At 39.0% G+C, this 17,288-nt stretch overlaps 1 protein-coding gene across 1 annotated transcript; it reads left to right on the top strand.

The window, feature by feature from the left end:
* The first annotated feature begins 10,528 nt into the window (after nucleotides 1-10,528).
* Nucleotides 10,529-16,693, top strand: LOC135628123 (transcription factor bHLH128-like). Its single transcript, XM_065134588.1, has 6 exons — nucleotides 10,529-11,020; nucleotides 13,558-13,898; nucleotides 14,524-14,655; nucleotides 14,921-14,986; nucleotides 15,185-15,253; nucleotides 16,438-16,693. The coding sequence occupies exons 1-6, from the start codon at nucleotides 10,627-10,629 to the stop codon at nucleotides 16,492-16,494; spliced, it is 1,059 nt and encodes a 352-aa protein (XP_064990660.1). The 5' UTR covers nucleotides 10,529-10,626; the 3' UTR covers nucleotides 16,495-16,693.
* Nucleotides 16,694-17,288: the final 595 nt, after the last annotated feature.

The following is a 17,288-nucleotide window of genomic DNA, read 5'->3' as shown; positions in this document are numbered from 1 at the left end:
TTGATGAGTTGAGTGAATTATTATGGAGATAATAATTCACTGAGCTAAAAGAAGTTTTATTAGGTATAACTCATAGTCAGCTCGATATTGGGCCTACAGTGTCACATACATAAGATTGGTGTTGCGACGAGTAGAGGTTCATATATCAGATATTCGTTAGAGCTCCTATTTTATTGGATATCCAATAAGCCCTTGGATTATTGGATCCTATGGATGAGATCCAAGAAGAGTCAATGAGAGATTATTGGGTTGAGATCCACCAATTTAAGAGGCATGGGTAGTTAGAGGAAGATCTAGTACCCAATATGATAGGATCTATTATGGTTAAGTTAACAAGGGGCCTCTATAAATATGAGGGTACCAAAAGACTATAAGCTAGGTCTTTTTGGCTATTACCTCATATTCTCCTCTTCCCTTCTCCTCCCCAACCAACAGCCCCTATTTGGGGTGTAGAGATTTAGGCAGCGATTCGAGGAGCATCTTCATAGCCCCTACTATGCAGATTACTACTAAAGAAGAGGACAGTTGACCTCCTTCATCCTCTCACAAAGATCTACAAGAATTCAGGGATTTATGATCTCCCTAGGTAACACAACTATCTCACACATATTTTTCAGTTTCATAAGTTTTTGTGTACCAATCTTTGCACAATGATGAAACATTTTTATGCAAATCAAGGAATTTTGTTTTATGTTCTTCCCCTATGCATGTGATGTCACTCCTAGATTTCTCGACACTAATTGGATCTTATCCATAAGATCAATAATTCATGGGCTTCTTGAATATCTAATAAGATAGGGGCTCCGACGGATATCTCATATTTGAATCTCTACTCATCAAAACACCTACCATATGTGTGGACCTTCTAGGCCTAATATCAAGCTGGCTGTGAGTCATACCTTTTAGAACTCCTCCTAACTTAGTGAATTATTATCTCCATAATAATTCACTCGACTCATTGACTATGGACGTATTACGCCACTACGCCATAGTCCCTAAATGATACAGGGGAATCTAATCCATTGGACCTATATATCCTCTATTATCATGTATTTATAGTCCCTCATCTATCTAATATCTTATAGATCATATATCGGATATGGTACTATCAAGCCCATATAAAATCTACTCGAGAATCGCTCTAATTAGATTCTCTCGAAGAACTCTTTTTCACTTAATCTGAATGACCTTAGCCAGAAATTTACCTGAGTAAGAACATAGAATATTTCTCTCATGACATTGAGAGCAGATGATCTTCTATCAATAATCAATAACCCTTGTAAGATTGATTGCCACTCTCGATGATCAGTTGTACTAGATTTGGAACTTCCAAGCCTATAAGTCCAGTATTAAAGAGTGGAGTACTCATACAGGACATCCTTGATGTCTCAAGTCTAAGGACCAGATACACCACTAGGATGACCGAATCACTATCTGATAATGAAGTATCATCAACCATTTAGCATTTCATAAGCACATCAATCAGTGAACTCATTCTCCAATGAGCACCTACACTAAATCCCTAATATCCTCACATGAGCAACTATGAGACCAACCGCCTCCATCATATTAACCGGTATACAACACACCAGTCTATCCGGTTATGTCGATGTCCCTCTTGAGTAACCTATGACCAAAATTACTTAAGGTCTATGTTTAAAGGCAAATCGGTCTCATTATCATGATATCAAAATGATCTGATTCTCATTGCATAGATGTCCTATATGAGTACTCCATTCTTTGATACCAGACTTATAGGTCTGGAGGTTCCAGATCTAGTACAGCTGGTCATCGGGAGTGGTAGCTAACCTTACGAAGACTATTGAGTATCAATAGAGGATCATCCGCTCTCAGTGTCATGAGATGAATATCTCATATGTTCTTGCTCAGAAAAATCCCTAACCAGGGTCATTCGGATTGAGAGAGAAAGAGTTCTCCGGAAGAATTCGATTAGAGCGAGACTCGAGTAAAAATCGTATGGGTCTAACAGCACCATGCCCGATATACGATCTTTGGGATATTAGATGGATATGGAGCTATAGGTACATGGTAACTGAGGACAAATAGGTCTAATGGATTGGATTCTCCTGTATTGTCTAGAGACTACGACGTAGTGGCCTAGTACGTTCATAATCGATGAGTCGAGTGAATTATTATTAAATTAATAATTTACTGAGCTAGAAAGAGTTATGATAGGTATAACTCACAGCCAGCTCGATTTGGGCCTAGAGGGTCACATACATATGGTAGGCATTGCAATGATAGAGGTTCAGATATGAGATATCTGCTAGAGCCCCTATCTTATTGGATATCCAATAAGCTCTTGAATTATTGGATCTTGTGGATGAGATCCAATAAGAGCCCATGAGATATTATTAGATAGAGATCTACTAATCTAAGAGGTTTAGGTAGTTGAATGAAGATCCAATACCCAATAAGGACAAGATCTATAAGGGTTAAGTTGACAGGAGACCTTTAAAAATAGGAGGGAATAAATGGTTCATAGGCTAGAGCTTTTTAGTTGCTTCTTTCTCCCTCTCTCCTCCTTAAAGTAGGCATAGAGTTTTGAGGAGCATCGTCGCAGCCCTGCTATGTGGATCACTACTAAAGAGGAAAGCGCTTGACCTCCTTTACCCTCTCCTAGAGAACTGTAGGGATTCAGGGATATACGATCTCTCTAGGTAAAACAATCTTTAATATATGCAGTTTTTTGTTTTGTGAATTTTTGCACACCAATCTTCGCATGACGACGAATACATATTTGGGAATTTAGGAATTTTATTTTTTTATTCTTCTGCTACGCATATGATGTCGCCCCCAAGATTTCCCAATAGGATCTCCATCCAACTACCCAAGCCACTTAAATTAGTGGGTCTCTATCCAATAATCTCTTACTAGCTCTTATTGATTTCATCCATAGGATCCAATAATTCATGGGCTTATTAGATATCCAATAAGATAAGAGCTCCAACGGATATCTCATATCCAAATCTCTACTCATCGCAATTCCTACCATATGTGTGTGACCCTCTAGGCTTAATTTCAAGCTGGCCGTGAGTCATACCTATTAGAACTCCTTCTGGCTAATTGAATTATTAACTATAATAATTTACTCGATTCCTCGACTACGGAGGTACTAGGCCACTACGCCGCAATCCTCAGACGATACAGGGGAATCCAATCCTTTGGACCTATTTATCCTCAGTTATCATGTACCTAAAGTCTCTCATCCATTTAATATCCTAGAGATCATATACCGGGCATGGTGCTATCAGGCCCATACAGTTTCTACATGAGTCTCACTCTAATCGGATTCTTCCGGGGAGCTCCTTCTCTCTCAATCTGAATGACACTGGCCTAGGATTTATCTAAGCAAGAACACATGGGATATTCCTCTCATGACACAAAGGGCGGATAATCCTCTATTGACACTTAATAGCCCTCGTAAGATTAGCTATCACTTCTGTTGACCAGTTGTGCTAGATCTGGAACCTCCAGACCTATAAGTCCGGTATCAAAGAGTGGAGTACTCATACAGGACATCCTTGGTATCTTAAGTCTAAGGACCAGATACACCATTGGGATGATATAATTGCTATATGATAATAAGGCATCATCAATAATCCAACATTTCATAAGCGAATCAATCAATGAACTCATTCTCCAATGAGCACCTGTACTATATCCCTAGTGTCCCCACATGAGTAGCTATGAGTCTTGTAGCATCTATCGTATGGACGGGTATACAACATACTAGTCTATCTGGTTATTTCGATGTCCCTCTCGCGTAAATTATGACCAGAACTATTTAGGATCTATGTTTAAAGGTGAATCAGTCTCATTATCATGATCTCATTACGATTTGATTCCTATTATACAGATCCATGGATATCATAATATATTCATGCAACAAGTAATATAAAGTGATAAAATATCAAATAATAATAAGTAAAAAGATTGCATGTCAAGTTATATATGTCATCACTCATATGATTAGCTTACAGGGCACCTATGACTAGGAATCCGTATAATTCGGACTAGTGAGGTGGTTGACATCAAGTATGTCATATAAGAGATTTGAAAGTGACATTTTCTGAAAATAAAGATGCAGAAATAAATAACATGCAGATTTTATAAAAAAAATAAACAAATAAGATATAGACTTCTATCTTAATTTACTCCCACTATTTTTCTGACGAATCATGTGATACCCTCAGCACGTAAAACGGATGTCTTCGACAGACTACTAGTAGGGATCGAGATCCAATTAGTGTCTTAGTGTAACCTCAAGGGACTCAATCAGTCACACTAAGCCTAAATGGTGGGTAACTCTTGTCGATCATAACTCCTTGTGATTCCCATCTTGTTCGGCCTTCGAACCATCATGGCCTTGAGGGACTTGACCAACTATGATATTCGGTTAAATCAACATTCTCATTACAAGATGAGTCTGATTCGATGATATACTCTCGAGGGACTCGACCAAGAATATCATATCCTTAGGTCATCGGTGACATCTCTATGTTATAGATAAGATAGCGAATCGTGACATAGGTGAGCCTCGAGGGAGTCGACCAACTCAACCTACGTCGGGATTCGGTCTCTACCTATAATGATGGAAGGCCACATGGGTCAATCTAATTACCTTACATTTATCAACTTAATATTATCTAGAGAGGATTTTGATTCAATCTCCTAATATAACGTGTCACACACATACATATTTAATATATATGTATATTGCATACAATTATATAAAATATATATATATATATATATATATATATATATATATATATATATATCAATATATATATATATATATATAGTAGGTGTATAATCAATCACACATCATATGAGCAATCACACCAGATGATCATAGACCATATCATATATGATCAAGCCCAAGCCAATGAGCAATCACTCTATGCATTGCGATCATCTGTCTTGACCTCATGAGTTGCAGTATCATTTCCATGCTCCCACTGCATCTTTTTATATAATTACAACTTAATCATAGGCACGTAGGCCCGACAATAAACGAGAAATAAATTGGAGGCTCGCAAGTCCCAATAATAATAATAATAATCACATCACACGTACACACATCACATAGTTCATGATCATCCGTTCACATCATACATCACATGTACTCATCACCATGTAGGACTACTAGATAATAATAATTAATTAAACTATTTTAATTAATTATATGTAGTATTTTGGGAACCCTACCATAGGGTGCCCCACATGGCAGGTTCTCCACATGGCAAGTAGTTCCTTCTTAAGCAAGGAAATCTTACCATATAGAGACTCCTCGAAAACCAAGAATCCTAGGCCACTGGGCTGCCTTGTGTGGCTAGGAAACCCTAGCCACCAAGGAGTCCCTTATAGCTAGGAAACTATGGCTGTAGGGTTGCCATGGGCTACAGGTGCCCCATGCGGCCATAACTCCTAGTCGCTTGGGCAACCCTTATGGCTAGGAAACCCTAGTCGCCAGGGGTTCCTCATGTAGCTAGGAAACATGGCTGCAGGGGCTGCCATACAGTAGGTTGAGGGCAGTCATACTGCTCTCATTCCTGCTACTTTTGGCTAGGCCGAGAGCAATAAATTGGAGCTCTCGGCCAAGGTTGCAAGAAATCTTCGGCCAATCCAAGGGGCAACAATAGTTGCTACCCTGTCTTCCCCTTTTGTGTTAACAAATTTGACATCAAAAGCCCTATCTAAAACATCTCTTAATAGTAAGAAAAGGTATAGTACATATTTGAAAACTACAATAAAAAATCGTAGCAGTCGCGCAAAATAATTTAAATGCGATTGAACACAATATACGTAGTTTAAAAGCCAATCTTTTACACAAGCAACCTAGCTCTAATATTACTATTGGAAAATCTGGGGTAATATCATATGTGCAGTGGAAGAATGGAAAAACCAAAATCTTAGAATTCCTATAGAAAAGAATGTTTCATTGTCGTGTAAAAGTTGGTGTGCAAAAATCTGTGAAACCAAAAAACTGCATGTAAGATAATTACCTAAGGAGATCATATATCCCTAAAAACCTATATATTTATGAGAGAGAATGAAAGAGGTTAACTATCCTTCTCTCTAGCGATGATCCACATGGTAGGGGCTACGAAGATGCTCCTCAAATTGCTGCCCAAAACTCTTCCTCGTGCACACCATGTAATTAAGAAGAGGCTGCCCCTTCTTGCTGTCCACACACCCCAAATAGGGGCTATAATATGAGGAGAAGAAGAAGAGAAGAGAATAGGAGGAGGCAAACATAAAGTACCTCTAGACTATGGGTTTTTGGTTCCCTCATATTTATAGAGGCCCCTTGTCAATTTAACCCTAATGGATCATACCATATTGGGTATTGGATCTCTATCCAATTACCCAAGCCTCTTAGATTAGTGGATCTCTACCCAATAATCTCTTATTAGCTTTTATTGGATCTCATCCATAGAATCCAAAATTCAGGAGCTTATTGGATATCCAATAAGATAAAGGCTCCAACGGATATCTCATATTCGAACCTCTACTCGTTACAATGCCTACCATATATATGTGACCCTTTAGGCTCAATATCGAGCTGGTCGTGAGTCATACCTGTCAGAACTCCTTTTGGCTAAATGAATTATTCTATATAATAATTTACTCAACTTATCGACTATGGATATATTTTGTCACTACGCCATAATCCCTAGAAGATATAAGGGAATACAATCCTTTTGGACCTATCTATCCTCAGTTACCATGTACCTGTAGTCTCTCATCCATCTAATATCCTGGAGATCATATGCCGAGTATGATACTATTAGGCCCATATAGTTTCTACATGAGTATCACTATAATCGAATTCTCCCGGAGAACTCTTTCTCTCTCAATCCGAATGACCTTAGCCAGGGATTTATTTGAGCAAGAATGCATAGAATATTCCTCTCATGATACTAAGAGCAGAGAATCCTCTATCGACACTCAATAGCCCTTGTAAGATTGGCTACCACTCCCAATGACTGGCTGTGCTAGATCTGGAACATCCAGACCTATAAGTCCAGTATCAAAGAGTTGAGTACTCATACAAGACATCCTTGGTGTCTCAAGTTTAAGGACCAGATACACTACTGGGATGACAGAATCGTTGTTTGACAATAAGGCATCGTCAACCATCTAACATTCCGTGAGCGGGTCAATCAGTAAACCCATTCTCCAATGAGCACCTGCACTATATCCCTAGTGTCCCCATACAAGCAACTATGAGACTAGTTACATCCATCATATGAACGGGTATACAACACACCAGTTTGTTCGGTTATCTCAATATCTCTCTCGAGTAACCTCTGAGTATGATTATTTAGGATCTGTGTTTAAAGGTGAATCGGTCTCATTATCGTAATCTCATCACGATCTAATTCTCATTGCATAGATCCATGGATATTACAATATATTCATATAATAGATAATATAAAGTGATAAAATACCAAATAATAATAAGCAAGAAAGACTGCATGTCAAGTCACATGTGTCATTACTCACGTGATTAGCTTGCAGGACACTTATGACTAGCAATAATTATATCAATCTATTCTCAATAGAGCCATGAGGGCGAGGAGAGGGCTCTCAAGTCCTTCGAAGGTATCAACTGAGGTGTCCTCTATGGATAAGATCCTTAATTTGGTATTTCAAATCTCGACATTCTTCGATGTCATGGTCGTAGTCTTAGTGGTACCTATAATATTTGGTTTTGTCTTTGAACTCAGACGTGATCTTCAATGGTTTAGGCTCCCTTAAGAGCCTCTTTTCTTTGATTTAGAGAAAGATTTTTATCCTGGATGAATTGAGAGGTGGCGGTGGTGGCCTTGAGAGCGAAGGCTCTAGCTTGTTGAATTTCTTCCTATGTAGTCTTAAGGACGAACCTCAGGGCTATTCCACAATAGGGCCTTTTGTTCATCTCCTCGGGCCTTGTTGCCACCATTGTTTCAATTGCAATGAATTGATGAGCCCTTTGGAACATCTCAGAGACTATTGCTAGGGGCCTTTTGACTAATGACCAAAAGAACCTCATTGACCATAGCCTTGTTATGAACACTTGTATAATCAGTAAGAGGTGAGCATCGGTTACCTCTTGAATTTCTATGGCGAAGCAAGTGACAAAGAGAGAGAGAGAAAGAGAGAGAGAGAGAGAGAGAGAGACTCATCCTCCCTTTGTTATAGAAATGTCACTGCAGATGGCTTGGGTCATACATTGACCACGAAGTGTAATTCGAATTCCTTGGCAAGTTGGTCAAAAGATATGATCAAAAATGGTTGTAGCCGATTGTACCACACTCGAGCTAGTCATTGAAGGGTGGTGGGAAACACTCGGCGTATCAAAGCGTTGGCTATGCCATACAAGGCCATTTGAACCCAGAAGGCAGCAACATGTTCTACTGGATTAGTACCACCATCATAGACCTCTAGCATCGGGAGGTGGAAGTTGAGCAAGATAGGTTTGTCTTGAATTTCCTCGGTGTAGGGAGACTCTCTTATCATGCTATCCCCGTAATCCTCCTTGATTTTATATACTTCCTTCTAGACCTCGTGTAAGCATCAGTTCATCCTCTGTAGTTGAGGCCATAATGAATCCTCCATTAAGTCAAATGATAGTGCATTTGCCTCGAGAAAGACAGGAATGGTATGTCGAGTATCGTGCCCTAATGTTGGTTCTAAGTTTCTTGGTCATCCTTGGTTGGAGGGTCATCGTTAGGAGCCATAGGCAACAAACCAACTAGAGAAGTGTTGTGCCTTGGGAGAGCAAATGTTACCTAAGATACGGGTGATGACAGTGGGGGAGGGGCCTCTTCTTGAACGAGCTATGGTATATGAGGTGCGATGGTCTGCATAATCCCTGCCAATGCTTGCACCTGATGGGAGTGGCTAAGGAATGTCTCTGCGGGGACCACCATTTATCTCATGCCAATCCCACAAGGCGAGAGCCTGGGGTCATTGAATGAATGTTAATAGCACGCAAAGGTTTAGGTGGAGGTGTTCCTATCTATCTACTGAGGAGCAAATGATTGGCCTCCGAGGTAGAAGGTAGAATGGGTAGCGAGCACCTCCTTGGAAGAACGCTCGCTAAGATTGTTCATTGGCGGATGCTCTTGTGACATCAAGCTATCCTTTTAGTGCCAAAAATATTATGATTCTTCATGTCGTAGTTCGGGAAAGGGCATGGTTTGGTTTGGTCCCGATAGTATAAGGTCATCTGCATAATTACTCGGAAGGAGTGTTTCATGAAGAAAGAATGAAGAATCATGGTCGCCGCCTCATAAGGTGGTTTTTTGGCAAATCCACGAGGGGCTTCTGGTCTTGAGTCCCTATACAACTAGTCAACACTACAGAGGGGAGTTCCGACTTAACCCCTCCGAAGCTTAAGTCAGTATTTGTGGACAATGAATCTTATCCCCTAGCATCTACCCCAGGTGGTTTTTATATATTTCATAGGGAGTCGACTCCCCCTATGCTTGCTAGCGTTCGCCAACATTTTAAGTGGGTAATTCGTTTGTTTCGAGGCCATCCTCCTGACTCTATGCTTTGTAGGGTTATATCCTTGATGGCAAGTGTTGCTTCATGCAATTCCAAATAGCATAGCATCGCTTTAGAGCCAAGTTGTGTTACTTCTGAGTTGGACCGCATCGCTTTAGGATGTAATTGTTCCTGTATCAATCTATGTCATTTTGAATTGCTTTGAGATATGTGAGATATGTGCACTGCAAAGTGGCACAACGTGTGATTTGAGGTGACTACCTACCAGAATATCCTATACCAAATACTTAACATTTGTCAAACTTAATTATCAAGAAGTAAAGATTTAAAATTTTATCCTATAAATTTTACATTAAAATATTAATATAATAATAATATATCAAAGGATTGATGATTCAAGATCTTATCTTATATAATAAATTTGATATATAAAATATTAATTTGATAATAATATATCAAACTCATCAATTGATAATTCGAAACCTCGTTTCATAACTTGATACGTAATTCTCTATTTAATATATCAAATCTCATTTGATAAATTTTATATGATAGACTCAATTACCAGTGACAAATGACAAACTAGATTTGAATTGGAATGAAATTGGCAAATCCTAAAACAAACAAAATGATTTACATCCTAAAATAATGTGCCTAATTTACCATCAAAGTCAGTTCCAAAACATTAAAACAAAACCCTTCGTCCTCCCCAAAGCCAGCTCTTCATCCTTCCCAAAATTCACATGTCGTATATTATTTACAAAGGCAAATAAGTTATCTTAATCCATGACTGAGTTCAATGTCTCCCGGTGAAAGATTCTTCTGATGCGCCCCACAAGCCATCACATGGGATGCCAATCAAAATAAAAAGAACGCCAACTCTGCTTATTCCTCCCAAATTGTGAGGTAGTAAAATACTCCCGACTCCACAGATGCAACCCCCCACTAATCCAAGCGCTTTGGCATGGGACCCACTAAGCGTTTAATCTTAATCCTTAGCTCTTTTCCCTTCTAATATAAAGCAGCTGTACCCTTCACTATTCCCCTCGGCCCCTCACATCGATTCCACCGGCTCTCTGTCTCTCTTAGCAGTTGGAAGCGATGAACCAATCGGCGTCCGGCGAGAGGAAACCGGAGTCGATGGGGCCGCCGATGGGGCTCTCCCGATACGGCTCGGCGCCCGGCTCGTTCCTATCGGGGCTCGCCGATTCGGTCGCCACCGGGAGGGGAGGAGAGGAGCTGTCGGCCGTCGGGTCGGAGGGGATGATCGGCCGGTTCTTCTCGGGCGACTCCCCGTGCCTCACGTCCGAGTCGAGCTGCCGGGCCGCCTGCCGGGGCTCTGATCGTGACACCCCGGGGGCTCCGGCAACCGGCGGGGCGTGCCTTCATGGGCCCTACGCCCCCGAGGAGCTCCAAGTGTCGGCCGCCGGGTCGCCCTTGGTACGGCACAGCAGCTCGCCCGCTGGCTTCTTCTCCCATCTCCTAACGGATCACGGTCAGCCTCTCTTGCCCTTATACCAATTTCGTCATCTAATCGATTCTTTTGCGACACGTGTCGTTCCGATTTAGAATGGATCTCGTGTCGTCCAATAGCTGGCCCTCAGTTCTGTATTATGTTCGATTGAAGAGCAGCTGATAGCCATGTCTAAGTCCAGTGAACATTACTGTGGTCGTGCGTTGACATCGATCTGCACGACGGGGACATGGCATCAGAACTAGAGTAGATAAATACGAAGAAGGCTTGGGGTGTGTGTGCCGGGGGGAACGAACCTGGAGAGGAGCCCACAAGCGGATATGAATGCCCAACCTCATGTGTCATGTGGACCATGATGGCATTGCATAGCTGGTGTTGCAAGGAAGAGATAATTATTAAGGTCTACCATAGCTAGCATCCGAATTGCAACATATGGATCAAATGATAAGAAATAAGAAGCTTATAATTGGATGTATGTGCAGTGATGAAATGATGCCATCTATGCTCAGAATTATTTGTCACTCAAGATGCACTTGCTAGTCTACCTTAGCTAACAAAAAAGAAAGATCTCGAGTTGATGATGATGGATTGTCATATAAAATGCAAGTGGGTTGGCCATTAGATTCCACCTGCTAAACCATTACTAGGTGATTAACGTGTGCAAACCTTACGCCAATGTGATCAACATCATAAGCAAATGCTTATTTTTTATAGATCTAATTTTGATTCACTGACCAAAGCCTAATTTGCACTTCTGAACTCCTAATTACGCTTTTGCAAGGAAAACTGGAAAGTTGCATCAGTGAGTGCATGAATCATTCTGTTAATATTTCAAACATTTTAGGATTTATGCTTTGGCTTTTATATTAACAATAAAACTCTTTCTTTCAGCATTAACTCACCTAATCTGTTGACTAACTTGTGGTTCAAAAAGGGATAAATTTTTTTGTTTGTTTTTGTGTCATATCAATAATTTGCAAGTTGCGTAAGAAAACATGTCATGTGGCTACCTTGAGCCTATGGAGCTTGTTTCCTTTCCAGGATACATCTCTCAGAAGTTTTCCTGCTCTTCAGTTCTAATATTTGGTTGGAAGATGTAGCTTTCCGGACTTTAATGAATAGCCCATTAATATTTATACACAATTTTTTAAATGGTCAAAGTCAAAAGTGATTGCTTATATTTTGATCTGTTTTTTGGATGATTTGGGGTGGTGAAGATCTGTAGATAAAAAAGCATACAAATACTGATTAAGTGCAGATTGATAAATTTGGTTGATTGTGATACTCTAGATTTTCAGTTGGTATGATTTTCTTTTATATAAGGACTGAAATAAAAATTTTTCCTAAATAAACAAAATATAATTTTTTCGGTAAGGAAGGATTGAAGTGCAAGTTAGAAAGAGTTTAGGATGACAATGAACTTATGGTAACATTTGGGGTGTGTAGCAATTATCTTCCATTTGTTTGATTGTTATATTTAATATCTGAACATTTCCTTCATTTGTCGCTTAGACAACAAAGATTGTTTGGCTTTGTTCCACTCTACCAAAATTTTGAGCCTTCCAAAACTCTATTACTCTTTCAAGTGATTTGTTTTAGCTCCCACCTATTCCTACTATTTTCTGACTGCTGTATTCATAACAGTTTCTAGACCAGGCAAACTTTCCAGGTGCCACTCACATGTGGATCCTTTAGTTGCATAGAAGTTGCCACTTGCCTTGCAGTAAATTGTACCTAGTAATTTACTGTACTTGTGGCATGAATCTAGTTACATTAAATTGCCACTGGCTTCATGGGCAGATTGTTATTTGTACGTTCAAACAATTGTTATTCAAGAGAAAGGTAGCCTAGTGCATAAGGCTTCCACTAATGAAATGTCACATCAACACCTAAGCAACAATAAGGCATTTCATGCCAGCTACAAGGTAGTAATGAAACTTTGTTTTTATTTTCTTTATTTTTATCTTATAAAATATTCTTTATCGTTATTATAGCTGAAAGCTCTGAAGACATCATTGAAACGTAATATGTAATGCTTGACAAACAATGACAATCATCTGGTTTCACTTTTCTGTGTTTTGGTGATCAATTATTAGTTTTACAAGGTTTTCTTGTTGACAATTTGACTTCTAAACAAAAGATAGAAATTCCAAAACCATGAAGCATCAACTGTTGAGTCAATGTCTAGTAGTTGAAACTAAAATCCAAGTCAGAGTGAATGTATGGGTCTACTGGACCATATTTGTTTTGTAAAACTTCCATTTCTTTAGTTAAACTTTATTAAAAGCTAAGATATAACTACAGAGAAAGCAATGTGGTAAATGGTTAAGTGGCTTGCTTGTTTGACAGACTATTAGTGGGGTTTCTGTTGTTTATAGAAGTTATGCATTCTAGAATTATGATAACCAGGAACCGGATTGTATGACATTTTGGAATTTGGCGGTAGTAAAGCAAGGAAACTCTTATGCGTTCTTCTGTACTTATGGGTTCTTAAAGAAAAAGAGCATGAGAATTCTAATATATTTCATTATTGATTGAATTTTATGTATTATAAATAGGTCTTTCTGCTACAAGGGCAATTGGAAATTACTCTCAAGCAGGCACAGATGGCATCCATGCATATGCAAATAGAAGGCTGCGGTCCCAATGGAGCTTTTCAAGGCAGGATTCACTGTCACAAATCTCAGAATTGAGCATCCCCGAAATAGGGGAGACTGATACATGCTGCAACAGCTCAGATGAGGCAACTGGGCATGCTGGCCAATCATACATTTCTGGCAATTTTCAGTTGGGCTCATGGGATGATAACAATTCAATTGTGTTTACTGCTCCACCTAGCAAACGGGCCAAAGATAATAATGGGGATATAGTTACTGGTCTCAGTAATGTAGACTCTCAGGTAATTGGGCACTCTCATTGGACCATTTGTATCTATATACATCAGGATCCTGATTCATGGTGGTTAAACTCTACTGCGGTGACGATACTGTAGGAGAGGTCCTGCAGAAAATGTTACTCTAGGGATAACAGGCTGATCTTCCCCAAGAGTTCACATCGACGGGAAGGTTTGGCACCTCGATGTCAGATCTTCGTCACCTGGGGCGAAATAATTTTTGATCTTTCGACAGCATCATTGTAGTAAAGGTCCAAGAATGAAGGATGTAACACTGCCATAAATGAGACAAGTCCAAGAATCTTACTGAAGATGTAGCTTTATAGTGACCATAGGATGTACAGCCTATTACCTATTACCTTGTAATGACACTGTGATCAATAATTGCAGACTTACTCAGTTCTAGGAATTAATTTATTAGCAATTCGTACATCATGAGGTCTCTGTTCAACAATCATCGCTGCTTAAGTTGATCACCCACTTTCCTGGCCTCAGAAAGTATAACTTTTTGCCTCAATATTATAGTAATGCATGGCCAGATTCTTAATCATATCTCACAGCCTTTAACTTCATGTCCAATTATTCTCTAATCCACTATGGTTCTGTTAATCATGAAATTTCCATATGTCAGTTTAGTCTGCCAAGGACTTCATCAGAAATGTCTGCTTTAGAGAAATACCTTCAGGTCCAACAAGATTCAGTCCCTTGCAGAGTCCGAGCTAAGCGTGGCTGTGCAACACATCCCCGGAGCATTGCTGAGAGGGTTAGACAGACTGTTCTTTTCTTTCCTCTAAATGAAGTATTCCCTGTGATGTTGGATTTCTTGTATATGCATCCTGACAGAGAAAATATGCTAGCACTTGTTTATGTTTATACCATGCATCACATTTTGTTACCCAACATCTTTACCATTGGCCTGGGTTTCTAGTTCTGTGCAACATAATTGTTGTTCCTTACACCAGCTTTATGTTGTATGTGCTATTTATACTTCTAATTTTGTTCTGAACTTAATCTTGCTGTTTTGTTAGGAGAGGAGAACTCGAATTAGCAAAAGGTTGCAAAAATTGCAAGATCTTGTGCCTAACATGGACAAGGTAAAACAAACACAAGAGTATTTTGTTTAGTGATGAAAGTTATATCCTTCTATCATAAGTTAGACGAATACAAATTCTCCAGTAAATGGATTCTCCACAAAGTCTGTCTCCTTTGATCACTTCATTTTTGTGCATACCTTTTCACTGCAAATCTGTTCTTCTGAAAAAGTGATGATTTTATTGTCAATTTCATTGAAGCAAACGAGCACTTCAGACATGTTGGAGTTGGCAATTCAGCACATCAAAGAGCTGCAGAGCCAAGTTCAGGTGCGTACCATAAGGCAATATTTTTTTTCTGAAAAGTATGGTTATAGAAACATAATATCCAAACTCCAAGACTGTCAAGTATTAGTAGATTGTTTTTTTAATTAATATGCTTTCCTAAATATTACCAAGTTGGGGGGAAGAACTTAATGAACAGCAGCATATGCTGTCTTCCAGGTACTTGTCTTTGTTTATTTCATCTTAAGATACATTTTCCTAGCTACTTAAAGCATTGTCAATGTTTGTTCCATTATTGCTTTTATTTCATCCTATCTACCTATAACACTGTTAGAGTGGTTTCAACTTAAATTGGTATTTATGCATGTAAAAGTCACCATGCAAATTCAAACCGTACTAGTTTTTGTAGAAACTAGGTCGTCATCTATTACGAAGATTAGTGAAAAAATTAAATGGAAACTTTCTGATTTCCTTCTTGCTACCTATTTTTCTTTTTTTCCCTTATGGGGTATATTATATTATTGCTAAATATTCTATTGAGCAAGGTCTGTCATACCGAAGCATATCGCCCGTACCGGGCGGTACATACCAGTCCGACAGGTTACCGGTACGCAGACCGTCCGGTACCGCTACAGTGCTACAATATTTTTACTATAACACTGTAGCACTGCTACAGTATAAAAATATAAAATTGTTCGGTATACCAGGGTGTACCGCTTGGTACGCCCTGATGTACCGTCCGATACACCGGTACCGTACCGTACCGAGCTCGGGTCGAAACGTCGGTACGGTACGATACGACGAACCTTGCTATTGAGAATAAAATACAAAGTCCAAATCCGAAAAGCTTTTGATTTTTGAATTTGTATGACAACCAAGTGGCATGATTCAGTTGTATGAATTTCACTTCCTGATGAGACAAGATATATTATTTATGTTGCTCCTATCTAAATAGGTTTCATCAAGAACTGACCACTTAGCTCACAGAAAAGAGAACACATTGTGTTATGAGTGACTGATATGATCGACTGATATATCATAGCAACACTAACTTTTTTTTTCCATTAAAATTAATTTTACTACATTAAATATATGATGCTCATACGTAGATTTAAATATGGAACATATCACTTGTGTAATATTATACTAATCAATTCAGAATTCTTAAGAGAAACTAACAACGCTGACTTGAAATTACCCTTTTCTTAATACTGGTTTTTTTTTCTCAGAAACTAAAACAAGAACAAGCTAATTGCACATGTCCAGAGATGCAAGAGAAAGCTTGAGAGTGATACAATTACTACGAAGAATATGCTGTGCGATCTCATTGTTGTCTTATTGGTGTTGTGTATTTAAGCGAAATATCCTTGCCAATTGTACGTTGATGTTTACTTTTTGTGATCTTTCGGCGTAGATGGTAAAGAACGAGGTCATGTAATATGGTGACTTGTTATTTTCTTTCACTGTATCATTTTGCTTTACTCAGATGTGGCAGCTATTTAGTGGTCCAAAACTAGCAGATGGAAGCCCATTCTATACGGATGGTTGTAATGTTTAATGGGAGTGACGGATGCTTTGAGATTGGGGAGAATCAATCAGACGGTCCGAATTCTCTGTGACAATTGAAAAGGATACTACACACAATTAGAATTGCGAATGTGGGCTTCACGTCAAGTTCTGATGGCCAAAGCTGTTGCAGAAATTTAAACTTAGTGCGCTTCACTTATAGCTTTATTTTCAACATCTTGTTTTTTCAAAAATGGTTCATGTGTAATATCCATATTTTTATCTAAGAACCTGAGCATAAATATAGAAATTTACAGGGAATGAGTGGTAAAAGTACAAACACAGCTCACCAACTCTTCTTTCTCCTTGCTTTCTCTAGTATTGGCCAAAAGTGAAGGGAAGAAGAGAAAAGAGGATGGTAGTAACATAATTTTAATTAATCATAAATTAATAATTTGATTTTATAAATGAATCTAGGGTTAAGGATACCTTTCTCTAGTAGGAAAGCGCAGATGATAGGCAATGATGATCCACAAAAGACTAAAGCGATTTGACTCTTTGGTTTTACGGATCG

This window comes from Musa acuminata, chromosome BXJ3-1 (assembly GCF_036884655.1).
Source record: "Musa acuminata AAA Group cultivar baxijiao chromosome BXJ3-1, Cavendish_Baxijiao_AAA, whole genome shotgun sequence".
In the NCBI taxonomy this organism is placed as follows: domain Eukaryota; kingdom Viridiplantae; phylum Streptophyta; class Magnoliopsida; order Zingiberales; family Musaceae; genus Musa; species Musa acuminata.
Note: the sequence above shows the minus strand (reverse complement) of the source record. Positions and strands in the feature narration are given on the sequence as shown.